The 27,256-nt window shown below is 39.0% G+C and overlaps 1 protein-coding gene and 1 pseudogene across 1 annotated transcript in view; one reads left to right on the forward strand and one right to left on the reverse strand.

Annotated features, from left to right (window-relative positions):
- The window catches only part of BTBD9 (BTB domain containing 9), a 500,126-nt gene that overhangs the window by 427,135 nt on the left and 45,735 nt on the right, over window positions 1-27,256 (reverse strand). The window contains exons 2-6 of the mRNA XM_033217041.1: window positions 24,519-24,730; window positions 20,878-21,241; window positions 19,167-19,431; window positions 6,435-6,654; window positions 3,820-3,939 (exon numbers count right to left, since the gene is read on the reverse strand). Coding sequence (XP_033072932.1) covers window positions 3,820-3,939; window positions 6,435-6,654; window positions 19,167-19,431; window positions 20,878-21,241; window positions 24,519-24,703 — 1,154 coding nt within the window. The 5' untranslated portion in view covers window positions 24,704-24,730. The remainder of the gene's footprint in view (window positions 1-3,819; window positions 3,940-6,434; window positions 6,655-19,166; window positions 19,432-20,877; window positions 21,242-24,518; window positions 24,731-27,256) is intronic.
- On the forward strand, window positions 13,458-14,790 carry LOC117087160 (annotated as a pseudogene).

Below are 27,256 nucleotides of genomic sequence, written 5' to 3' on the forward strand. Positions count from 1 at the left end.
TCTCAAGGCATATGAAAAATTGAGCACAAACTGATGAGTCACTTTTCTCCGTCTCCAGTTAAAGTCTGAAGGGGGTAACTGGTCTAAGCTTTTGGCTACATACAGTAATCCCCACTTAACTCACAAACATTCCTAAAACGAGTCCAGAAAGGCAAAGCGGACCATTGCCCTGCATTCATTATCATGGTTGGAATGATCACCCTGGCTTTGAAGACTAATGTTATCTGCCACTAGATAACATCGACGATCTTGCTGAGATGAATGCTGACTGAATGACATTTGACAAGACAGATGAATGGCAAATCTTATGTTATATATATTTTACCAACGAAAATACATGAAAACTCCTAGACATATACAAAGATGGGCCAGTTGTTAAGCTAAAACTGTTTAAGCCATGTTTTCGACTGTATGTATGGATTGGCAATTTAAAAAGTACCAAAAAGACTAGGCTCCAGAGGTGAGAGTGAGAGCCACCTCACAGTGAGAGCTACCATGACCAACGACGATGGCAGGGATGACTCTCTCTGAAGGTCAATCACCAGTCAGGAGTTTCTGAAATTAGGGAAAATAATAAAAATGACTGCCATTTATTGAGCCCCTCCTTTCTGCCAGAACTGTGCTCCATACATGTAAATGTGCTATATCATCTAACTCTCACATCAAACCCCATGAACAGGTGCTGGTATTCCTATTCTTTATGGATGCAGATATTAGGGCTCAGAGAGGCACAATCTTATCACAACACAAATATGAGGTGAAACAAAGATTTGACAGGAGCTCTACCTAACTCCACAGCCCATTATTTTTCTACTACACAATTCTGATTCATATGTGGTTTAGCCTAAACTCAAAGAGAGGATGGGGTAATCTCAGATTTCCCATTCATCAGATATCATTTTTGTGAATGTATTAGATGTAATCTTTCATCAATACATGACATTTACATTCTTCAGGAATAACCTCCAAATTCAGTTTCCTGAAGAAAAAACAAAGTAACCTTTGCAAAGAATTCAGAACCATTTACCATTACAGAGAATTTTCCAGCACTCATATATGTATTAATGAATACATTGACAAAAAGTCCCAAGGAATATATGTACATATTAATGTTCGATCAATCTCTCTTCATTACATAGTCATTGCCTTGACACCATGAAACCTATGCTAACATTTATAGAGTACCTACTGCATACAAGGTCACAGTCTGAGCACTGTGCAAGAATAATAAAAGATTAGAATCCATACTCCCTGCCTCCAAGAGCTTGTAATTTTAGTATCAGAGGCAAGATAAACACGCAAAGGACACTAAAGAACAAAGTTGCCATACAAATGTGCAAATTAACGAACATAATGCAAATTGAACACTTACGTGCTGAGGAAATAAAGAATTTATTTGCCCAGTGAAGTTCTTGGAAGAAGTGTAGTTAGAACATTGTTTAGGTAGACAATAAATAATTGTGAAGATAAGAAACACCAAGACATCCTCAGTTAATCTATAGACATACTCTTAGGTCCATTTTTAAATACTATAAAATTACAAACTCCTAAAAAAGGCAGTTTACTAAGGAAAGTAGTAATTAATATAATAAGGTGGTTTTAATTTTTAAGAAAATTCTTATTAACATGGATATCAAGATTCTTTCCTCTTCTTGTTATCATTATCACTAAGATCACTGTTGCTCAGTATTTTTCAACCAGAACTGGGAGCTGGCTCTACCAAGACAAAAACTAGCATCATGAATACAGTCAGTCTCTAAACACATAACAGCTCTACCAAAAAAGTCAAGGTCAGACAGGAAAGACAAAATAAGGAGAGTATAATCATGCTCACTAATATACAAAGGTAAAGTATATTTTCTAAAAGCCAGAGATCATGATCAAAGGCACATGTTTCCATACATACAACAGGAGCTTTCAGGTGGGTAAAGCACACAGGCTGTCATGGCTAGTATTATTATATTCATGATTATTTGTTCTGAGAGTCATGTTCCTGTTGTTGCAAATTAAATGCAAACACACAGTCCTTCAGCCCATATCAGACGCTTTGTTATGCTGCCTATGTTTTCATCAGATACAACAGTAATAACCAGAGTCAATGCAGACTCAATCTCCTCCTCCACGTGGGGGTCCCTCTATCACTCTGGAAGTATCCCCAGGCAGCTCTGAGATATGGAATCTTCACTCAATTTCTTGTCCCTCTTATTTTAATCCATTCAAAACTCCTCTGATAAAAGAGCAACTGCCAGACGTGAGACACTTAAGTCTGTCCTTGGGGAAATGAAATTGATTTTCTTCATTTTCACACAAGAGGATCCCTGAGTAATAACATTGTGTCTGGTCATACCAATAAAAAAAAAAATGTAGGCAACGTTCTTTACTGTACCAGAGGCTGAACGGTTTTGTGAAGTTCCTATAGTGGAGGTAAAAATTCAGCCTTTTGCTGTTAGACCATAAGTTTCACAAGTATAAGAGTAACTTCTGGCCGGGCGCGGTGGCTCAAGCCTGTAATCCCAGCACTTTGGGAGGCCGAGACGGGCGGATCACGAGGTCAGGAGATCGAGACCATCCTGGCTAACACGGTGAAACCCCGTCTCTACTAAAATATACAAAAAACTAGCCGGGCGAGGTGGCAGGCGCCTGTAGTCCCAGCTACTTGGGAGGCTGAGGCAGGAGAATGGCGTGAACCCGGGAGGCGCAGCTTGCAGTGAGCTGAGATCCGGCCACTGCACTCCAGCCTGGGCGACAGCGCGAGACTCCGTCTCAAAAAAAAAAAAAAAAAAAAAGAGTAACTTCTGACCAAGAGACTAAGTGTTTTGGTGCCTCCCCATCTGCTCCCAATCAGCCACAGTGGGAGATCAGATGGGTCATGGGTGAGGGGCCAGCCCCACATTCTCCATGGTGTACACTCACCATCTCCCTTCCCTTTTCTTCCTGAGCAAACAAACTAATCACGTTCTACCTTTAATCTTTTGACTTTAAGGTAAAGAACATCTAAGGGCAATTTCCAGGGAGAAAACTACAACAGAAAAAAACAACAGAATTTCGGGGCCCTTTAACCACCTAAACAAATTCACTAATTTGTATAGGCTTTACAAAATTTCAGAAATTTTAAATGATGGATTATACCTAAAGGGAGAATATGAAATATTAAAACTGTAGCTTTTTGACATTTTTAAAAGACAACAATATTGAGGGCTGCAATACATAACAAAAATAAAAGCGGAGGTGCTCTGGCTGAAGAGAAGCTCTGAGCCTCGAGCCTCACTAGCTAAGCCTCATTTGCCCCAAATGCAACCCCACTTGAAACACCCATTCTGTCAAACCCCATTTGTTAACCACTAACCTACAGAAAAAACAGATAACCAGAACATGCACACTGGCATTCAAAAATCTCCTCCGGCCCTGGCCATTGCCAAGGAAAACTCCAGAAATATCTCTCATGGCTTTCCTAAGAAGAATGCACCCCTAACAATAATTCTGCTTTCAATGTATCACAATGAATATGACCATTCACTGTATAGCACAGAGCTTAAAAAACATTCCACTTCTCAAATGTTCCCTGTCCTTTCTCATTCATTCATGTGTGTACTACATATATATTATACAAGACATGTTGTACAAATAGTTCCACAACACACTGTAAATATTAGGATGCATAATTTTTCCATACTTTCCTAAGTTTTTTACTTGGGATATGTTTAGTAGTTGACATCCTGAAGAACTCTTTTTTCAAGATGAAAAAATGCAGTTCTGCTTCTCAAAGTCCAATCTCCTTATACAAAAATAAAAATCATTTGTTAACCACTGAGAACTAACCTGCAGACACGGGCTGGAAAATATAATTTCTGCCAAGAACGACACAGATACTGGGAATGGTCTATCACTCTAACCCAGTCAAGTTCATCCATTGACACTTCAATGAAGTATGAATAAGACCTGTGAATCAAAAGGAAAAAGCAGAAAAAATTACCATATTAAAATAACAATACAAAGCTGTACTTTAATAAAGTGTTAAAAGATACAAAAATACAGAATTCAGTAATTACATTTTCTACATAATGAAATTCTAATAACAAAACAATGTTATGATAGCATTCACCTACAATGCACTGAAATTATCTCTCAGGTTGTCTGTCTGCTTTCTCAAATCATAAGCTGCTTAAGAACAAAGGCCATCCTGTATTTATACTCATATCCCTAGGGTCCTACACAGTACTTGACACATCAGGCATGTGAGATATTTACTCCTTTTCAAACATGGTCAGGATGCCTCACCTATACCATATTAGAAGATACATGATGCTACGAGAGAGAGAAGAACAGAAAATAGAGAAGCAGGAAGTACGCTTTCTCCCTCTACCTTCCCTGGCCAGGGTGTTCGGCCACCCCTCTAAGGAAGAAAGTCAACTTGGAATGGTTCCCCCACAGAGGGCAGCCTATCTCCTGCTGCCTACCAGTCTCCTACCCTCCCATACATACAAGCTACCCACAAAAAAATAAATGACACCAGTCAAGGGATAATGCACGTTTCTTTTGCGTACAACTTAAAACTTGCCAGCTGATAATCTGGCAGTAATGAAAACAGCCTATCATCCTCCCCTAGTCAGCTACTCCAAACCATTACATGCAGGTCCCATCCTAAACAAATCTATATTCCCCTGTCATAAGCCAAATTTAAATCTGAGATGCAGTTATTACTTGTACTGTAATATCAACAGGAACAATCTTGGAAGATTTAGGTGACCATAAATGTCATCCTGCAACCCACAGTTGTGACCAGAAAAGGTCAGCTTATTTTGTGTCATCCCTTCATTTTCTTTGCTGTCCCCTCACTTCCATTCATTTTATCACTCAGTCTCAAACTGGTTATAACCTTTTATTGAACCTCTCTGGGTTATCAGTAACACAGGCTATAATTTTACAACACGTCAGAATCTTTTTGGCTTAAGATTCTGAATTTTTCACTTTTGCTTAGAATGGTAACAATTTCTGTAAGAAAAGAACTGTTATGTGGTAAAGTTAAATCCCTCGTGAATGTAACGCACATACTAACACAAAGTGGCCTATAAATATTTAACACCACAGAAACAATGACAACCACTTTGTTTCAAACATACCAAACTTTTATTATTTTTATAATAATTTCCCTATTAGTTAAATGAGTGAAATACATAAAGCTTTTAGAACAGTGTCTACCACATAAAAGTAATGAAAGTACTGCAAATACGTATTATTATTATACCGTTGTTATTAATCAGAGACTCTTGGAAATGAGATATGTGGATTGGTTCCACTTTGCCAATTAAAAACATCAAATTATATCCAATAAGCTACATATCAGAAAATATATTCTTAATAAAAAGCAAACAAGAAAAGATAACCTGGGGATCTCACACACCCATGCACATGGGAAATGCTGACTCTTACTTCATAAAGCTTCCCTTCACACTGGGCTCAAATGGCCTAAAAAGCCAGGGTGGTGGCAGTGGTGCTAACAGAAGAAACACAACACCTTGTAAGGTTTGCAGGACATCATCATCATTACTATTTAAGCCCTTCATGCCCAGATCTAAAGAGGCATCAGTGAGGCATAGTTACTGGGTATGCAGGGTTTAGGTTTATGATAAACAGCAATGAAGGAAACAGTTCAGTTCTTGTCACCATACTGCTCTGGTACTTCTGCCATTATAGTTGAACCTAGAAGCCACAGTGGGTGAAAGCATCACAGTGGCTGGAAGAAACGCAGAATTCGGAAGCCCCCAAGAAACTGAATGGGTTCCCAAACTGGAGTTCATTAAATTTTCTCACAAATTTCTTTTGTTTTGAGGATAATACTTATCTACACACTAAAAGACAATATTTCTCTTTGCCATAGGGTAAAATGCATTTAAAAGGTTATAATATCCAAAACTAATGAATCAAGTAAATAATGTTAACTCATGGTAGAATACAAAACAACTATTAAAAATACATTTTAGAGGAATATTTTTTAAAGGGTAGAACATTCACAATGTATTAAAAGCAAAATTAGCTTTTTGTATATCTAATCCATAAAACTATGTTTGTGCAGGTTTCTGTTTTGTGTGTGTATGTGTCCATGCATAATTGAAAAAACACTAGCTAGGTACATATGAAGATTAATAATCGGTAATGAGATTACTAGCAATTTTTATTTTCTTCTATGTGCTTTTCTATATTTTCTATGGTTTCTACAATAAACACACATTATTTTTATAAGAAGAAAAAAACAAAAAAGTGTATTTCTTTTAAAGAAATGTACCGTTTAACTCTTTCCCCAAAACCAACCTTCAAGAGATAGCAGAATGATCACAAAGAGATAAACCATTATATCTATAAAACAAAAGTAGATGACCATAAAGTTAAGTCACCTCAAATATAATGTCAGTTTCTAAGTCATGCTAATCACTTACCGGCTATCTCGGTCCCACAGGAGTATCCGTATGTGATTGATAATGGACGGCTGACCTAGCTTAATCTCGATGCCGGAACGGCAGTCATCATCAATTGGGTGCCTTGAAAATCCATGATCCAAATCATAATTTTGAGTATCACCATCTAATAAGGCTGATTTCAGCTCCCCCTTTACAACTTGGGCTCCATACTTCATAGTTGCAATGTTTTCTTCTGGTACTACAGTTAAAAATGCAAAAAGCTAGGTTAATGGTTAAGTTATTCTATATTTTTTGGAAAAAAAACAATTCTAGCATTCCACTTTATTCTAGTATCTGCATTTAAGAAGAGCATAGGCAAGTTTATGGGATAGAAAATACAGAACATCTATAAGGATTAAGACACCATTCAGAGGCCAGGTGCAGTGGCTCATGCCTGTAATTCCAGCACTTCAGGAGGCCGAGGCGGGTCACTTGAGCCTAGGAGTTTGAGACCAGCCTGGGCAACATGGGAAAACCCTGTCCCTATTAAAAACAAACAAACAAACAAGCAAAAAAACACTGTTCAGAGTTTAAATTTAATGTTAGTATCACAATCACAAAGTGCTTGAGACTAATGTTACTTTTCAAAAGTTAATAAACTAGAAAAGGCATGTACAAGGACAAACAAATCGGCTCTGCTGAGTTCATTCTATTAGTAACTTAAATATCTACTAAGCAAAAATAGCATGGAAAATGACCTGTACCTGCCATCTGGACTGAGGACAGTGTATAAAAGCAAAGCAAACAGGTCAGAAATCTCATAAAACAACAGAAAAAGAAAGGTTCCAATATAGCATAGCTGTTAGTCATACATGAATATGCTGAATCAATTAATCTAGCTTATAAAACAAGATTGTTTAAAAGAAGATATCTTTTTCTGCACTTGAGAATTTTTAAAAATGAAAATTGATAGTCTGTCATCAAAATCAGTATTATGGTTACTATTAAATCCCCTCCCCTCACCAACATTAGATTTATTAAGTATCAATTGTGCCTGGGACTCTGAAGTCCTCTACTTAATTATGCTTCACAGATCGGGAACCTATCTTCCAGGTACTAACATTCTAAAACTGACACTCTCCATGGAAAGACAAGAGGCTGCAGAAAGATGTTAAGAGCTTGAAGAGTCAGAGATTAAACAGTGGCTTCACCTTTAGCCAGGTACATCACTTTAAAGAAGTTTCCCTCTCTCAAATTCCATTTCTCAATGGGGGAGGGGGAACCTCCCCCTCCCCCACCCCACATATCTATCCCCCAGGTGTTTCTGTTTAAGAATTAAATGAGATGATGTTTGTAAAGCATATTATGAGCTCTACTCATATATATATGCTTTTCAAAATATATAGCCATTACTATTAAGAAAACATATTCAAAAGCACACAATAAGAGAACTATGTAAGTTTACAGACTGTAAAAAAATATCAAATTCTCACAGTACACACACATTTTGGCTGTGTGATTTGAATAGGGGAAAGTGTGAGCTATAATCAGGTTCTTGTTAAAAAGTAATTCATCATTGAAGATTTCTGAAAAAAAATTTTAATTTCAAATGAAGATGAGTAAAGAGAGTGGCACTAGAAAAGAACAATAAATTGCAGCTGAAAAATGGAAGTTTAAAATGGAAGCAAAAGACTGTAGCAACCCAGCAAAAATAAACAAAACATCCCAGTTATGCTTAACTTCTTACCATCAGAAGTTTAAGTACTATCGATTTATAACTTTCTAAATTCTATTAGCATGTGATAATCATCCATATTCTTCCTATTTAACAACTCTTCTATAATACACAATGTGCTAAACACTGTCCTAAGCACCTTGCAAATATTAATTCCTTTGATGTACTCCTCGTAATAATCCTTTGAGTACTGTACTATTATTACATCCATTTCACAGATGAGAAGTGGAGGCAGAGAAAAGTTAGACAGGCTTACTTGCCCCAGGTCACAGAGCCAGCAAGTAGCAGAGCTGAGATTAGAACCCAAGCAGTCAGCCTGCAGGGGCCCTGTGTTTTAACAGAATATTCTGCTACTTCCCTCTTGAAGGGTTTCTGATGAATGGCCATACCTTCTCCCTCTTTCTAACCCCTACTTCCCTCTAAGATTGCCTTAGACCCAGAGGAAAGAAACAAATAGTCTGATACAGGGAAAAAAAAAAAAAAAGTTAGACTTACAGTGAAAAAACCTAAGCTTAAGATTCAGGTTCTATCATTCACTCCCCTTGAGTAAGGCCTGTCAGTCTCTCTGAATCTGCTTTCTCATCTAAAAAGAATACTTTGTCCAATCAACCTCATAGGGTTACTGTAAAAATTGCAGTACAGATAAAAATTACACTACAGATAAAAATTACACTACAGATAATATATGCTAAAGTAACATATAAAGCACTCATTCAGTTCCAGTCAAAAAGCATTTTTCTGAGGACTCATTCTGTACCAGGCACCATGGAAGGCTTTGGGAATAATCAGCGAACTCGACAGAGATAGGCCCTGCCTCCTGACACCTCCAATCTAGAGAGGAAGTACTTTATAAGTAAGCAAGCAAAGAAACAAAAGCTTGAAATCCATGCTTTTCAGATATCAATGATGCATAACTACTTGGTAAAAATAAACATGTTTTCCCTTCTTGCTAGGTATAAAAAGTGGAGGTGCAAAGTCTGTTGCTGCTGATCCCTGGAACCATCTCCTGCAGTCCTGACACCACAAGTCAAAACTAAGCCAAAGGCTGGGCACGGTGGCTCACACCTGTAATCCCAGCACTCTGGGAGGCCCAGGCAGGTGGATCGCCTGAGGTCAGGAGTTCAAGACCAACCTGACCAACATGGTGAAACCCCATCTCTACTAAAAATACAAAATTAGCCAGGTGTGGTGACGTGAGCCTGGAATCCCAGTTACTTGGGAGGCTGAGGTTGCAATGAGCTGAGATCGTGTCACTGCACTACAGCCTGGGTGACAGAGCCAAGACTTCATCTCAAAAATAAAAAATAAAAAAACGAGGCTCAAGACGGGAACATCAACCTCTCAGATTTAGAAACTAATGCCACCTAATGCCACCTTTGGATTTTCTCTAAACGTAAGTTTCTTCAGCATTAAAACTTATTAAGCTAGGGGTAACATACTAGGCACAAAAGTTTCAAGTGATTGTGACTAAAGTCTAAAATGGAAATGAAATTTCTACCACAAGTCTAAGTCTTCTTTTGAAGTTTATTTCAAGGGTACCTGAAAACCTTCCTAACCATTCTTGATACAGACAGATTCATTCCCTGAGAGTATTTTTTACTTCAAAACAGAGAACATCTATACAGGTGGAAATTCTCTCATGGTAACTATAATATGAGTATCTCCATTGGATAAAAATATAACTCCAAGAATTTTTCTGCAAAATCCATAATTAAGTGATGAATATAATAGGAAGAATGATCATGAGAAAATTTAAATCATAATAAAATAAATCAAACCACAAATATTCTTAGTGGCTATATCTGTCTATCAGTAGAGAAAAAAAAGCTCTTAAAAAAATACAAAGTGCCGGCTGGGCGCAGTGGCTCACATCTGTAATCCCAGCACTTTGGGAGGCCGAGACAGTTGGATTACTTGAGTACAGGAGTTTGAGACCATCCTGGCCAACACGGCAAAACCCCATCTCTACTAAAAATACAAAAAATTAGCTGAGCGTGATGGTGGTACATGCCTATAATCCCAGCTACCTGGGTAGCCGAGACAGGAGAATCACTTGAACCTGGGAGGTGGAGGTTGCAGTGAGCCAAGACCATGCCACTGCACTCCAGTCTGGATGACAGAACAAAACTCTGTCTTGAAAAAACAAGGTGATAGAGATTAAATAAGATAGTAGATAATCATAATTTTTTACACATAATTTTTAATGCATTTTACAAGCATTAAGAAAAATACTAAGCTTTGAAATTCTACAGCTAGGTAGAAATTGCTAATTATTAGAAAGAAAAGTTAAGGAGAAATGAAGCAGAATGTACCCCTAGCTACACAGTGCCAAAATCTGCAAGGAGTGCTTGCTGGTTTAATTACCTCGTGCTTTTCTTTCACTGCTTTATGTTCTTAATTATCTTTTATTGAATTCCCTATTACATGTAGGTTGACATGGTCATTTGCCCCAGTGGATTATCTGGATCCAGACTTAGTTCTCTGCCCAAAGCAATCTACTTACCCAATTCTATCACCTAAATCATTTTCTACTCCCCATCCCAACTTCCCTAGAAAATGTATGGATACTCCCTTCCTGTGAATAATCCCCAAGAACTGCAGCATTACAAGTGACTTACTTTACAATTCCTGTTACCTTAACTCCCCCCTCCACCCCGCCCCCGCTTTCCCACTCTCTGCAGGCCTCCTTTCCACATCTGACAGTACTGGTACTCAAACATACCACAAAATGGAAATAAAAAAGAACCCAGGCAGAAGAATCTATGAAGGAGTATTTGCCTGGTGAGACACAAGACCAGCACTTTGGTTCCAGTTCTGGCATTGAATTCACTTGGTAATTTAGGCAAGTTATATAGATCACAGAGCTGAAAGGAACCTTCATACTATTAAATTAAAAAAAAAATCCTATAGTGCTTCCTATGTGCTGCTCACTGTACTAGACTCAGCTCTCCGGAGCTCACCACTCAGGATACAAGAGCACATATACCAATACTACACACTCCCATGGAGGAATACTCGTTAGAGATGACTTATATACCCCCTATTTACAGATGAGATTTTCTCTATCACAATAAACTATAGTTGGGAAGATACAAATAGCATCTTCTATCTTTGAATATACAAAGTCAAAGAGTTTTATTTATTTTATTTGTATTTTTTTAGAGACAGGGTCTTGCTCTGTCACATAGGCTGGAGTGTGGTGGCACAATTATAGCTCATTGCAGCCTCAAACTACTGGGCTCAAGCCATCCTCCTGTCTCAGCTTCCCAAGCAGCTGGGACTACAGGCACGCACCATCACACCCAGCTAATTAAAAAAAACATTTTTTAGAGACTGCATCTCACTATATTGCCCAGGCTGATCTTGAACCCCTTGCCTCAAGTGGTCCTCCTGCCTTAGCCTCCCAAAGTGCTGGCATGACAAGTGTGAGCCACTGCGCCCAGCTCCAAGAGCTTTGAAAGTATTAAAGGTTCACTGTTACTATTACTGTCTTTATGTGACAGATGAGACAAATTTAAATTCTATTTTAGAAGCCAGGGATGGATTCATTCAGCCACTCATTTATCACTTAAAAAAACAAAAGTCCAAGGCCGGGCGCAGTGGCTCAAGCCTGTAATCCCAGCACTTTGGGAGGCCGAGACGGGTGGATCACGAGGTCAGGAGATCGAGACCATCCTGGCTAACACGGTGAAACCCCGTCTCTACTAAAATATACAAAAAATTAGCCGGGCGAGATGGCGGGTGCCTGTAGTCCCAGCTACTCGGGAGGCTGAGGCGAGAGAATGGCGTAAACCCGGGAGGCAGAGCTTGCAGTGAGCTGAGATCCAGCCACTGCACTCCAGCCTGGGCGACAGAGCGAGACTCCGTCTCAAAAAAAAAAAAAAAAAAAAAAAACAAAAGTCCAGATTCAAGCACTGTGCTAGGTAGGTGCTTGAAAAACAAAGGCAAAGCAACATAATTACATTACTCAAAAAGCTCAACCTAGTATAATAATCTAAGCAAACAAACCAAGAAACATCATATCACAGTTGCAAGCTCCCTCAGTCTGAGGAAACTACAGGGATAGGTACAGGGTAAACAGGACAGACTACACACACACACACACACACAAGCACATTTATGTATTAACCAATAATGTAACTTAGCAGTCCTACAAACAGATTGACTTTTTATTCAATAAAGATATCTTGAGGATAGAATTTGTGATATGCTCCCTACTATAAACATGCAAAAACAAGAAATAACTCTCTTTCCCCAAATCTAAAACCTGAGATATACAAAATGAAACATAACTCAGCCTTAATTTAAAAAAAAAAAAAAAAAAAGCACCAACTTTTAGAATAGATAGAAATATCTCCACAGCTAAGACAAAGCTAAATGTTTGGCAGAGGTACAGGTAGTTCAAATATCCTAAAACAAAAATTTCATTAAAAAGTTAATTCTCTTTCCCCAGCTGTATAGAAAAATGTTCATCATTATATATGCATAAAGCTAGTCTAAACTACTGTCCAGAAAGACCATCACAGATAAGTTTAAAAGACTGTTTGGATCTTCTTTTTTTTTTAAAGGGGGAAAAAAATCCCTATAATTTGGTAAAAGCCTTAGGACATGCAGCTCTAAGAATTAAACTTTACAGTAACCAATGATAATAAATTCAAAGAAAAAGCATTAACCTCTATATCCCAGTCCCAAGATAAAACCTCTCTACACTTCATGAAAAGTCCCCAAAGACACAGAATCTATATCCAGGGAAGAACAACAACAGCAAACCCAAATTCTGTCAATAACTTCAAAATAAACAGACCTATCTTTTCAAGTCATCAGCCCAGGAACACTTCTGAAATAATCCTTTTTTTCCCCAACAGTGAAGAAATTTGACAAAAGAAAACAATGACATGAATGTTAAGGTAACATTTACCGGCCGGGCGCGGTGGCTCACGCCTGTAATCCCAGCACTTTGGGAGGCCGAGGCAGGTGGATCACCTGAGGTCAGGAGTTCAACACCAGCCTGGCCAACCTGGTGAAACCCCATCTCTACTAAAAATACAAAAATTTGCCAGGCGTGGTGGTGGAACCTGTAATTCCAGCTACTTGGGAGGCTGAGGCAGGAGAATCACTTGAACACAGGAGGTAGAGGTTGCCATGAGCCAAGATCGCGCCACTGCACTCCAGCCTGGGTGACAGAGTGAGACTCCATCTCAAAAAAAATACATAAATAAAATAACATTTACTTAGAAAATAACTTATTTTTGGTGACTGGGCAGGCCCATATGAGCCTACAAGTGAGGTGCAGTGGCCATGGAGCGCAACCGGGGGTCAGTGACCACAGACTCCCCTCAATACCCCAGTCTGGCGGCCTGGCGTCGGCCCAGTCAGTGGAGACCTGTGGAGAGGCAGCGGCGGTGGCCTCCACAAGCCCTCTTTCTCTAGGGTTGTATATATAGAACATCCTGGAGTCCACCATGAATGGACAGTTGAACCTAAGTGGGAAGCTAATCATGAAGGCTCAACTTGGGGAGGATATTCCACAAATTCCTATCCATAATGAAGATATTAATATTACTTACGATGAATTGGTGCTAATGATGCAACGAGTTTTCAGGGGAAAGCTTCTGAGCAATGTCGAAGTAACAATAAAGTACAATGATAAAGATGATGATCTTATAACAATTTTTGATAGTTCTGACCTTTCCTTTGCAATTCAGTGTAGTAGGACATTGAAACTGACATTATTTGTTAATGGTCAACCAAGACCCCCTTGAATCAAGTCAGGTGAAATATCTCTGTCGAGAACTGACAGAACTTTTGAAATAAAGTGAATCATTTATTGGATAGCTTGGAACCACCTGGAGAACCAGGACCTTCCACCAGTATTCCTGAAAATGATAGGGAAGAAAAGCCTGCTTCTTTGGATTCTTCTGGAAAACAGTATATTCAGGTTATGGCAGCAAGTATGTCCATTTTTGACCCTTTAAAAAAATCAAGATGAAATAAAAAATAATGTTACGTCAGTGTCTGGCTTAACAGATGATCAGGTTTCAGGGCAACCCAGTGCTCCCGTAAAAGACTGTTCAGGAACACCTGACAGCATCGCCACCACCTCCTCAGCAGCAGTTCACCCATCAGGAGTTCAGCCACAGCAACCACCATATATACAGAAGCTAAAATACAAGCAGGGCAGACTGAAAGTCAGCTGTACCAACAGTACCAGCAACAGGCTGGCTATGGTCGCAGCAGCTACAGGCTCCACCTCAGCAGCCTCAACAGTATGGGATTCAGTATTCAACAAGCCAGAGTCAGCAGAATGGACCCTAAACAACCTCAGCAGTTCCAAGGATATGGCCAACAACCAACTACCTAGGCACAAGCTCCTGCCTTTCTGGTCAGCCTCAACAACTGCCTGCTCAGCCACCACACAGTACCAGGCAAGCAATTATCCTGCACAAACTTCCCAAACTTCTCAGCCTACTAATTACACTGTGGCCCCTGCCTCTCAACCTGGAATGGCTCCAAGCCAACCTGGGGCCTGGGTCTATCAGCCAAAACCAGGTTTTACTTCACTTCCTGTAAGTAGCATGACCCTTCCTCCAAGTGGGCCTAATCCTTATACGTCCTCCCTTTGGTCTGGGCTATCCCCAGCTTGGACCTGGTTATCAATAAGGAGGCTCATCTACACCAATTAATGTAGCTGCTAGCCACTGGCCTCCCAAAAGACTCCAAAATACTGTTTCAATCTGTAATGAAGTTCAGAAATTTTCAAAGCAGAGCATTTTTTATGATATCTTTGTTGCTGTTCATTGAAAGCATAATTTGCTGGAACACAAAGACCAAAATCAAAGTTTTTCCTCCTTGCTTAAAAATGTAGCATCTTCTTAGTTATTTTGGACCACTACTCTTACATGTGTATAAAGTGATTGACTTTCTAGCTTCCCTTGTACAGAGGATATTAAAATGCTAGTGTAAGGTTTAGTCATCTTACTTGGCTTTCTGCTAACATGATGTACTAAAGTAGAGATCTTTGAGAATATGACTAGATGTTATGTATAAAACGTAAGACTGATAGATTAATATAGATGATTGAATCAAAAAAAACAGGGAAGTGTAAGGCTTCCCTGTTTTTATATTACTTGTATTTATATTACTGATTTTATTATTCATATTATTCCTGGCTTTAAAAGTCAGGAAAAACAGACTGTTACTTAATCATTACTCAAGTTTAGAAGTTAAAGGATTCCCAAACATTTACATAATCTCTTCCTTAAGCTCCCCATCACTCACTCCAAAGCGAAGAATTTAACACTGATGAACAACAATCTGCATATTTATCATTTCAGAACTGAGTGACTCAATTGGCTAAGTTCTCCATTTCGCAACTAATCTCATGAGTTTCTTGTAACCCAGGTACTACCCTTACATTGACCAGTTGATCAATTCCAGGCTACCAGTAACCATGTGAAATGTCCAAAAGAAATCCTCACTCCTGCAAACACGTCCCAAGATTATCCCTATAATGAATCCAGTTCTAGGGCCTTTTCAGCACTTCAAATCAAATATACGGCAAGAGAGGGAAAGGAGCTTATATAAGACAGGATCCAACATGAGAATTTGAAAAGCCTAACACTAATTACTCATCTTATTACCTCTTCACTTGCTGTCCTTCCACTTTATCCAAGGCTGACACTGAACTAGTACCATTCTCTAGCACCTCTGATTTCTTCCTGGACCTCTCCTAACCTGATCTCTCTAGCTACCATACTATGTTTTTACTACCTTTCAATCCAATTCACAAATCAGAGAGGCAATATGTTATCTCTGTTATCTTTTCAAACATCCATGGCCTAATTCCCTGGCAGCCAATCATCTGTCCAGGTTACTTACCAACTAATCACAATTTATATCCAAAAGTTATCTCTCAATTTTCTTGACCTCCCCATCATGAGCTACCACCGACCACTGAATCCATATGAAAGCTCTCTCCTCTAGCTGTCCTCTGTAACTCTCTTCTATCCCAAATGTCTTCCTCCTTCCTTCTCTACCTTAAGTCCCCTGGCTATAGGTTTTCTCCAAGTTTCAGACTTTGATTTTTACTTCTTTCTCTATACTCTAGCAGCTCAGGTTTCAACTCTTTTATCACCAGCTTTGACTGGTTCCTAAACAGTAATGTGTTCCCACTTCCTATTAGACATTTCTCCCTGCATTCATTCACTAAGCATTCACCAAGTATCCATCATATGCTATTTAGTGTGTTAAATGTTGAGGATATAGAGATCAATAAGGCCTACAAAGATCATCTCTGCCTTCAAGGAACAAAGACAAGTAAACAAAAATGTCTAAAACAATGTGATCAAGGTGGTAATTCTCACACAGATGTACAGAGGAAAAAAAAGATCAAAATGATATATGGTAACAATGCTTTCCTATATTGATCTTACACACATTATTTGCACACATTATTTCAATTAAGTCTCATAACAATGCTAGGAGACATAAAAGGTAAGATTCCTTAATAATTTAATACCAGATCGCACAACTAGTAAGTAACTAATTCAGGATTTGAGGTCAAATTTGTCTGGGCCAAAACCTACATTTCTTCTTCTATGCCCAGTGAAAAGAAATCTAGACCTCATAAGTCAGGAGAGAATTCTGTTAAGAACATCTATTTAAGATCAATCAGTATTTCAAGAGAGTGTTTAAAGGCACAGTCAAGAAGACATCACTCAGGGAAATGACTAGCTTGGGACAGAACTTACAACCTGCATGTCCCCAAAACCCTCAAACTCAATCTAAAAACAAGCTCACCATCTTCTTCAAAGAAGTACTGTACTAGGCGGGCGCGGTGGCTCAAGCCTGTAATCCTAGCACTTTGGGAGGCCGAGACGGGCGGATCACGAGGTCAGGAGATCGAAACCATCCTGACTAACACGGTGAAACCCCGTCTCTACTAAAAACTACAAAAAACTAGCCGGGCGAGGTGGCGGCGCCTGTAGTCCCAGCTACTCGGGAGGCTGAGACAGGAGAATGGCGTGAACCCGGGAGGCGGAGCTTGCAGTGAGCTGAGATCCGGCCACAGCACTCCAGCCTGGGTGACAGCGCGAGACTCCGTCTCAAAAAAAAAAAAAAAAAAAAAAAAAAAAAAAAAAAAAAAAAGTACTGTACTGTATTTCATTATGGACGCACCTGGTGTTCTAATTTTTTAATTTCAGAAATTGTGATGCAGACATCATAGTGTGTCACAGTTAATTGGCAGTATTGTTTCTTTTCTTAGTGGAACATAAAATAATGGTGCCTCAGAATTTCTGGCTTCTTAGATTTGATAACAAACGGTAACTTTTTCCTAAACTTAATCCCCAAATTTAAATTATTTGAATCACCAAGATCTATTTTTTTCCATAGTATCTGTTCTAATCATTCATTATTTTCCATTTTCCCTGCCACCAATCTGGTTTAAGGTAGTATCAATTGTGCATAGATTAAATACTCTCCTCACTGGTCTCCCTGAATCAGTTTTCCCTTATTCTAAATACTCAAATACAGCACTACGGATCAGTCTTTCAAAATCAACACTGTATGCATGCCACTCTCCCTCTCTCAGATTGGTTCTGCACTGCATATAAGGGAGATTCCAATCTATTTTCAAAGACTTCCATAAACTGGCCTAAGCTGACCTTCACATAGTTTCTTTGCTACTAATCAATAAAAGCCTTCTACTCTAATCAAGCTCTTCTATTTATGGTCTCTTCAAATGCTCTAACATCTGTCTATTAACCTCATGATTCTACCCATCTGAAATTTACCCAACTCTTATACTATTCAAATCAAATGTCAAGGCCCAACTCAAGCTTCATAACCTCCATGAAATATTCCTCAATCATTCCAAGCCACTTCTTTCTTCTGAAGTTCTATAACATGTACTCCCTTGAATATTGTTGTATTTAACTTTTCATGGGAGTTTATGTCTTATTTCCACAATGAAATTAAAAGGATCAAAGGCAGAGACTATGTTTAACAATTATGCAGCATAGTTTAATGGTTAATTACACAACTTCTGGGGCCAAACTACATAGGTTTGACTCTCAGCTCTGCCATCTTTCTGTGTGACCTTGGGCAAGTTACTTAACTTCTCTGTTTCAGTTTCCTCATTTTGTAAAATGGGAGTCAATAACAGTATATACCTCAAAGAGTTGTGAGAATTAAATGGTCATGTAGGACCTGTTCTTGATACATACTATACACTCTGTAAGTGTTAATTGCTATAAATTCATTAATGGTGATAAGTAGCATAAGTGTTAACTACACTATGTATGTATGTTACATAAGTGTTAGCTATTATTATTGTTATTTAGAATCTCCATGTTCAGCCGGGTGTGGTGGCTCACGTCTGTAATCCCAACACTTTCTGAGGCCGAGGCAGGTGAATCACCTGTGGTCAGGAGTTTGAGACCAGCCCGGTCAACATGGTGAAACCCTGTCTCTACTAAAAATAAAAATTAGCCAAGTGTGGTGGTGGGTGCCTATAATCCCAGCTACTCAGGAGGCTGAGGCAGCAGAATCGCTTGAACCTGGGAGGCGGAGGTTGCAGTAAGCCAAGGTTGTACCTTCCACCCCAGCCTGGGCAACAAGAGTGAAACTCCATCTCAAAAAAAAAAAAAGAATCTCCATGTTCTTGATACCCAAAATAATAAGTCTATAGAATTTACTCAGTATTTGTTTGATGGAGGAAGGAAGAAAAGTTCTTAACATGAGAAGCAGCTTTTTAGGAAAGTGTCCATTTCTGACCTTCTGGGGAGCAGGTGAGAAATCTGTCCAGGAATGGCAAGAAACACCTATTTTGGGGTCTATAAAGGCTAATCAATCTCAGGAGGAATTAACAGGAAAATGACAGAGAAAGACATTCCATAGGAAGCAAAGCTAGCTGTTCATAAACGTACATGTTTCATGTATACCCGCATTATACAGTTCTGTAGTAGTTTTGCAGTTTTAACGGCATCAGAGGCACACCAAGCTTTTTGGTGAGTTTAGGGTAGACAGGTACTTACTGAGCATGCCTCTATAATTGAGGTCCATATCCCGGCTCTCAGATCGCACTTTAATGGCATCCAGGATGGCATCAGGAGACAACAGTCCCGAAGGCCTCACAACATTCAGAAGCTCTGTGAGGCTCATGAGAGGTAAACGTACAGCCTGCATGATTTCAGCATGATTCTCCTTTGAATTATGCTTACACCAGTTTAATAAGGCTAGGAAAATATCTTTTTCGGGAGCTGCAAATGAATCTCTTAACACGATGTTTAAAAGTGCTGTCTGAAAAGGATAAAAAGGTAAAATTCCAGTTATATGATGTTCAACCATTGCATGATCAATCAGTAAAAGCTTACAGAGCAAGCATAACTTAGGCAATTAACTCTTTTCGACCCTCTCCTTCCCTTATGCTTTGTGCCACATAGCCTCCAGCTCATTATGGCTATGTAAACAACCAGGATGGTAGCACCTTTCTTTTATGCTCAGGTATCTTATACCACTACATCAAACATTTAATCTTTCCAAACACATCTGCATTCATCTTTTTTAAAACAGCAGACAGAAAAACGTCAAAGTGAAAAGCTGTCAATACATACAGATTCTTCAAGGGAGTGCACATTGTTAAGTTAGAAAGATATATTTGGCATTTAAAATTCACAGTATTTTGTTGCACAGTATTACTTCACTACCATATTTTTGGCTCTCAGATCTCCAAACCGACCTCCAGCAATAATAGTGCAACCCTCAAAGACCATTGTCTTTAAAAATTCAGTATAAAAAAATGAAATAGGATAACACAGATCTTAATTTACACTCAAATCAAGATATGTAGCTTTTCAATAGGTTTTCTCATTAGAAATATCCAGGTTCTAGAAGGAACACAACAAGGGAAATGTAGAGACAATCGCCATTCAGAGCTCAAAGGAAGATTTGAGCAAAACAGTTTTACTCTAGCTATAACACTGAATTTTTTTTTTTTTTTTTTTTTTTTTTTTTTTGAGACGGAGTCTCGCTCTGTCACCCAAGCTGGAGTGCACTGGCCAGATCTCAGCTCACTGCAAGCTCCGCCTCCCGGGTTCACGCCATTCTCCTGCCTCAGACTCCCGAGTAGCTGGGACTACAGGCGCCCGCCACCTCGCCCGGCTAGTTTTTTGTATATTTTTTTTTAGTAGAGACAGGGTTTCACCGTGTTAGCCAGGATGGTCTCGATCTCCTGACCTTGTGATCCGCCCGCCTTGGCCTCCCAAAGTGCTGGAATTACAGGCTTGAGCCACCGCGCCTGGCCTATAACACTGAATTTTACCAGCAAAGAAAGCAGTGACTTAAAGACATCAAATGATGCATCAGATCTCCTTTATGAATTTGCCTGCTTGCTCTAAGGAATTATTAGTCACACTCTCTGTCAGAGAAAAACAAAACCAAAAGGTAGTATGCAATACCAAAAAGGACCCTATTTGATTGTCACTACATTGAAAACAACCACTCAGCAGCACAGTCTCTTTTGAACATAAAACTTACCAGAAGAACCTTAAAAGAAAACACAACCAACCAGCCCCTCTCTTTTATGATCTAGAGTCCTAGTAGCTAGATGCAAGTGGGCAGACCAGATAATCTCTTTGATACCAATGGTTTCTTTTTTAATTATTCTTAGTCCACTACTGTACTTCTATGGTATAGGTATAAATAAAACAATGCTGCCTATAAATTACTTGTAGACAAATGACACACCTTAGAAAGGGAGAGGAAACCTTCACTTGAGAGTACCTCCTGAGCATTCCTGTCCATAAACATGCAGCACATACAAGTTAACTTGGGAAGTGAGTAGAGACTGGCAACATCAAAAGTCATGCAGACATTCTGAATGTTCAGTATGGTACAGAGATACTCAGAGGTAGAATCCTCTAGCTCTGGAAATCCATATTTATGAGCCAGGCTCAAAAAGTCCAGCAGCACCTCCTCCTTCTCATCTGTCAGCGTTGCCCGCCCAGTGTAGATATATTTGAGTAGCATTGTGAATGCTTCTGCAGTGGTATCTTGGAGAGGAATTTCTGCTTCAGGCTGAGACTCTCGCATTCCACCATATAATAATGCTCTGCACATCAGGGAAGAAACACATGGAGAAACTCTCAAATAGGATTTGCTACAAAATACTGGAAATAACAGTTATCAACATTATGCAAATATAAATTTGTTTAATGACACAAAGATCCAAGTGAAAAAATGCAAAATAGTCATTTAAAATGGTTCTTTAAAGGAAGCAAGAGGAACGATTTCAAAACTGTTTGAATTAATTCTACAAACCACTGAACTAATGAGATACTCTGAAAGCTCAAGATATGTGATAGATATTAAATAGAAAGATGAGAGTGATCTCTTGAGAGGCACAATGAAGTTGGTATAAAGATGTTAAAGGTCAATAAGGCAGTTTAAAAAGTAAACTCTGTAGGAAAAGATATAATCAGATAAAGATAAACACTAATATGATGCCATTCTCCCCAGTAAGACCGGCAGAAATCAAAAGGCTTGTTAATATCAGTGCTGCAAAAGCAATGGAAAAACAGGTTCTTTGACACACTGCTTTGAGAGTATAAATGGGCAGCCCTTTACAGAAAGTAATTTAGTAGTATCTAGTCAAACCTAAAATGTGTATACCCTTCAACTCAGTAATCTCTCTTTTAGGACTCAATTCTAGAGAAGTAATACAGTAAAGAAAAATGTTTAAGAAAACATACTGAAACACTAGAAAAAATCTAAATGTCCATCAACAGCAACATGGTTAAAAAAACTGTGATACACGCATTCTATGCAGCCATTAGAAAGATCAAGAGAGACCAATAGGTATTGTTTTGAAAACATGTCCAGGATAGGCAGACGAGTAAGTAAAATTGCAGATCCATATGTACTGCATGAAAAAAGTATATAACCACATATTTACATGTTTATGCACATATGTCTATACAGATATTTCTTTAAATCAAGAAAAATCAGATGAAATTCGTATTAAACTCTTAACATCACTTGCTTCTGGGAAATGGTATTAGATGGCTGGGAGACAAAGACTTTCATCTGTCACTTTATAAATTAAAAATGAAATTACTGATAGGATTACAGTGATTTTTTTTTTCCTTTCAGATTAAACAAAAAGCCCTACATTATTGCTTATCTAAAAAAATGAAAACTAGACAATCCAGTTAGGTAATGAATTTGAATTTCTCACTCTATTAATCAAGAGGAACAATATGAACTAATTAAACTTCCAACCTATCAGGAAAGAAAGGACGAAGAGGACAAGGGAGAAGTGCAGAAAAGGGAGAGAAGAATACAGAATGAGAAAGAAAAGAAGCAAAAGTGAGAGGAAGAGACTGGAAGCAAGCGAGAGATGCTCTCTGTTCCTAAAATTCTCAGAGGAGGACTAGCATTTCAGGGTTACCTACCTGGAACTTGTCCCACCCTCCCCCAGGACCTAGCATTCTTGCTTGCCCCAGGAAAATAGTTGAAACCACCCAGAAAAGATTCATGAATATTCTGAGCATACCTCTTCACTGGGTTATACTCTGCCTAAAAATGCCCTTGAAGGTTTCCATTAATCCAGAGAGCATCCAACCATTACCCTAAAATTACCAAATTAAAGAACTTCTCCTTCTTGAAGAGACCTCAAGACTTATTCCCAATCCTGTATGATCCATGGTATTTATCTGGATTCTCAATGCTTTAAAAGTGGTTTTGATGAGGCTCCCTTGGAACAGTAAATACGAACCCCCAACTTCAACAAGGAGACAAGCACAGAGGTTCAATGTTTACTATGAAGAGTTTCCTCCTATACAGTTCCTTATCTAGGAATTGATAGGCTATTATGACAACACTTAGGCCTCTTCTGACAGCTGACAGTTAACGTTCCTTTGCACATGAATACTGTCAGCATTGAGAATCTGTCTAAGGTAGCATTGAGCTTAGCTCTAAGGTAGACTTAGAGGTACAGCTTAGCTCTAAGGTAGTCTAAGGTAGACTGTGAGCTTAGCTTAGTGAGCCAGCAAATATTACAAAGGTTCAATATCTACAAAGACATCAAGAACAAGGTCAGTAAGTGGGGGGAGTATATTCCATTCACTCAATATAATCTTCAAATTTCTAAAAGTAGTTGAGTTTCTTTTAAGGATATACTAATCACCTAAAAGAAACCCTCATAGAGTTGTTTCAAATTATTTTTAAAAGAGGACAAGGTATACTGTATTAATAAATAATAAACACAGGCCGAGAAGTTCTGACTTAATAAAAAGTGGATTCTTGTAAAATACTTTAATAGTAATGACTGGACCGAAATTTTTAAAGGGGGAAGAAATAGAAAAGGAAAAGTGTGCAGAGGACAGAAGATGATAACAAATAATGGTTAGACCAAGGTCAGATGCTTTGGTAGAGTTGACCACTAGGAAGAATAGGAAAGTGTTAGAACTTTTAACAGACTCCTCACTTTTCTAGGTTCCTGGTTTCATCCACAATGGCATTTTATATGTGTAAAACTGGAAGTTCATGAAAAACCATAGGAGCTCTAGCTACACAGTAAATATTTCCAGGAGACACACATTACCACAACGTGTCTGACTCTAGGTGTTGCTGTCTTGCTTAATTCTGATTATAAAAGCCAGACTGCAGTTATCATTAGAAGGTAATTGAAATTTTCTCTAAGCCAATAGAATCTCCATTTCAGATACCAAGTTTCCCAGATAAATCTATAACTCTGTGGACCATCTTTATCATTAAAAATAGAAAAAGATCCATTATCACACACAAATGATAACTCACTCAGTAATTCAGTGATGACTCCTTTTTGACAAATATTAGGTAAAATGCAGAGTAGTTAAAGATCAGCTTAAGATTTATAACCCTGGAAATTAAGGACCCAAGTAACCAACAACAGTTGCATACAAGTGCACGTCTTAGATCTGCTGGGTTACTAACAGGTCCTAGACCTCAGGAGTCCCAAACCAAGTGGTATATGTGTCCATTAGCAGGTCCACAGGGCAGTCTACCTATACAAAAAGAAGCTTTAGTCCCATTAACCATCTATTGGGAGGAGAAAGTGAGGGTAACGAAGACAGCCTGAGAAACATTCTTGACACCTTGAAAAATGGTTGATTGGGCACTATCTGGTTTGGGAAACCTTCCAACCCTTTCATTTTAAGATGGCCCCTAAAGGAAAAGGTGATTCTCAAAAAATAACAAAGTCTACAAGGATGAAATCTTTATAGATACTGAATTGAGGGACTGCGAGAATTTGTCATTATACTTGATTATGTATTTTTCACAGAGCAGAAAATGCCAGTGTTTTCTACAAGTGAACTGAATTTTCAAAAAAAGTATTATACACTTACCGAAAATATTGGCACCTGGCTGCTAAAATTACCCTGTGGGCAGGAAAACGTTTCTTTTCCACAACAAATGTGACGTCGCCATATTCTTCCCCAATCAACAAGGCACCAATATGTTCAGACAAAATGTGCACATGATCAATTTCCCCCACTGCAGTGAAGGGGCGAAGAGGGTGGCTGTTACTCATCTTGTGGAACAGATGATAGTCGCTGATCTATCATATGAAGAAGGAATGAGAGTTAGTGGGGGGAGGGGAGTACACGTAGAAAATCACATACCATAAACATAGCTAAGTAAAAATTTAAAGTGCTTACAAAAATTCCTGTGAGAGAGTTAATCAATGGTATCTTTATTAACCCATTTATTTTGAGAAGGAATTCAGCCTGCTTCCCTTAACTGTACTCCCTTCTTCACACTAGGAAAGCAAAAATGCCAGTCTCCAAACACTAACAGCACTTGGAGCCATCAGTCTAGAAAACTGAGACCAAACACAAGTCCCATATTCCTTACAGTACCTTAGGAAAAGAAAAATCAACAATCAGAATAACTTCTCTTTTGCATAAATATACTGAGTAAGGTTGGGTACAATTATATCCAATAGAAAAGTCATTCAGGCATAGATCTAGGCCTAAATTACAAACAGAATAAGTGAAATAATCAGATTTTAAATAAGAAGTTTTGGTATGAAACCATCTCAAATATTTTATTTAAAAAAAAAATCTTCTGGGGCCGGGCATAGTGGCTCATGCCTGTAATCCCAGCACTTTAGGAGGCTGAGGCGGACAGATCATCTCAGGTCAGGAGTTTGAGACCAGCCTGACCAACATGGAGAAACTCTTGTCTCTACTAAAAACACAAAATTAGCTGGGTGTGGTGGTGAGAGCCTCTAATCCCAGCTACTCGGGAGGCTGAGGCAGGAGAATTGCTTGGACCCAGGAGGCGGAGGTTGCGGTGAGCCAAGTTGGTGCCATTGCACTCCAGCCGGGGCCACAAGAGCGAAACTTCATCTCAAAAATAACAATAATAATTAATAATAATCTTCTGGAGTCACAAAAATAACTTGACATTTATTAATGAACATTTGCAGTAGTGTCCTAAGCTCCCCACATCCAACAGAAGAATAACTCTTAACAGTTTTCTCAAGACTGTGGCTTCTACTCCAAACTTGTTGCTCTGATGATCAGGCTGTCAGTGTTTACCAGAACATCATTACACTTTGTCTCATTTCCAGGCACCTTCTTTGCTTTTGTATGCAATGCCTTTCTACAAAAGTAACTGAAAATCAAAGGGAAAACATGATTAACAGCTTTACATGTAAGAAAGTGGCGGGGGTGGGGTGGGGGGGTTATAGTCTTAGAAAGCTTAAAATGTTTCTATTTTTTAATACCGAATATACTTGCAAGTATTTAAAAAAAAAAAAAGTTGGTCTTGCTCTGCTGCCCAGGCTGTAGTGCAGTGGCACAATCACCACTCAGTGTAACCTGGAACTCCTAGGCTCAAGTGATCCTCCCACCTCAGCCTGGCAAGTAGCTGGGACTACAGGTGTATACCATCATGGCCAGCTAATTGAAGGTACTGCTTTGATAAGTGTAAGTAACCGGCAAGTATGTCAGAGCCTTGGCTAGCATTCAGATGCCCCAGGTGAAATGGTGGTTGTTAGCTCAGAGGTAGCCAGCTACCCCTCCGCTGCATCAGAGACTAGAGAAATTGAGCCAGATATGTTTTCTCTGCTAGACCTCCACACCTTTTTGAGTTCTCCACTTGAACCACAATTAAAGGTTGAACAGCTCCTAATCTTTAAACTCCCACATCCAGATCATTAGCAAGGTATGTGAAAAATGATCTTTCTCTCCTGTGACTGCAACGGAAGATCTTCATGGACCAGATTCCGAATCGGCGTGCTTCAGTTAACCTAGTACCATACACCCACCCTCAAAAGGAAGAGCAATAGCAGTGATGCAGAAGAACATGGAAAATGAGCTAGGCAAGAAAACACCTACCCCAGGTAAGTGAGCAAAATCCCAGTTCCCTATAGTAGGAACATCAGAGAACTAGCAGGATAATCCCCTAACTGCCAAGGGAAATCCTTCTCCCTCAACTGCAGCCTCCATTTGAAAGCCCTAAAAACAGAATAATCTCTAGTCACTTGTGTATGAAAGACCAAATTCAGCTTAAGAGGATCTATTTGAGAGTATGAGCAAGTAATGTGTGATACAATAGTCTTAATGTGTATATACAACAACAGTGTAATACAGGAGTTGGAAAACTTTCTATAAAGGTTCAGATGGTACATAGTTTAAAGCTTTGCAGGTTATACAGTCTATGGCAAATGATTCAGCTCTATGGTAGGCGCCTAAAGGCAGCCATAGGCAATAAGAAAATGAATAAACATGGCTATCTCCAATAAAGCTATTTCTAGAAAAGACCTAGATTAGACTTGCAGGACACAGTTTCCTAGCCCCTGGCCTATCCCGTGATCAAGGACTGACCTCAAGGACTGACTGTACTCTAGGCAAAGGATCAGACTGGGAGTTTTTTTGTTTGTTTCCTGCTGGGTTACCCAACTGATGTTCCTATGATCATTTCCTGTGTTGGCCAGGAAATTCGGAAAGCTACTGGAACCTGACTTCAAAACCTCTTCAATACAAACTCTCACATCACTATCCAATATTTCAATGATCATCCATGACTCTAAACAAAACGCTCTTCCTGGCTGAAAAAAATGCAATGTGTATACCCA

Source organism: Trachypithecus francoisi, unplaced genomic scaffold (assembly GCF_009764315.1).
Source record: "Trachypithecus francoisi isolate TF-2019V2 unplaced genomic scaffold, Tfra_2.0 Lachesis_group10, whole genome shotgun sequence".
Lineage (NCBI taxonomy): Eukaryota > Metazoa > Chordata > Mammalia > Primates > Cercopithecidae > Trachypithecus > Trachypithecus francoisi.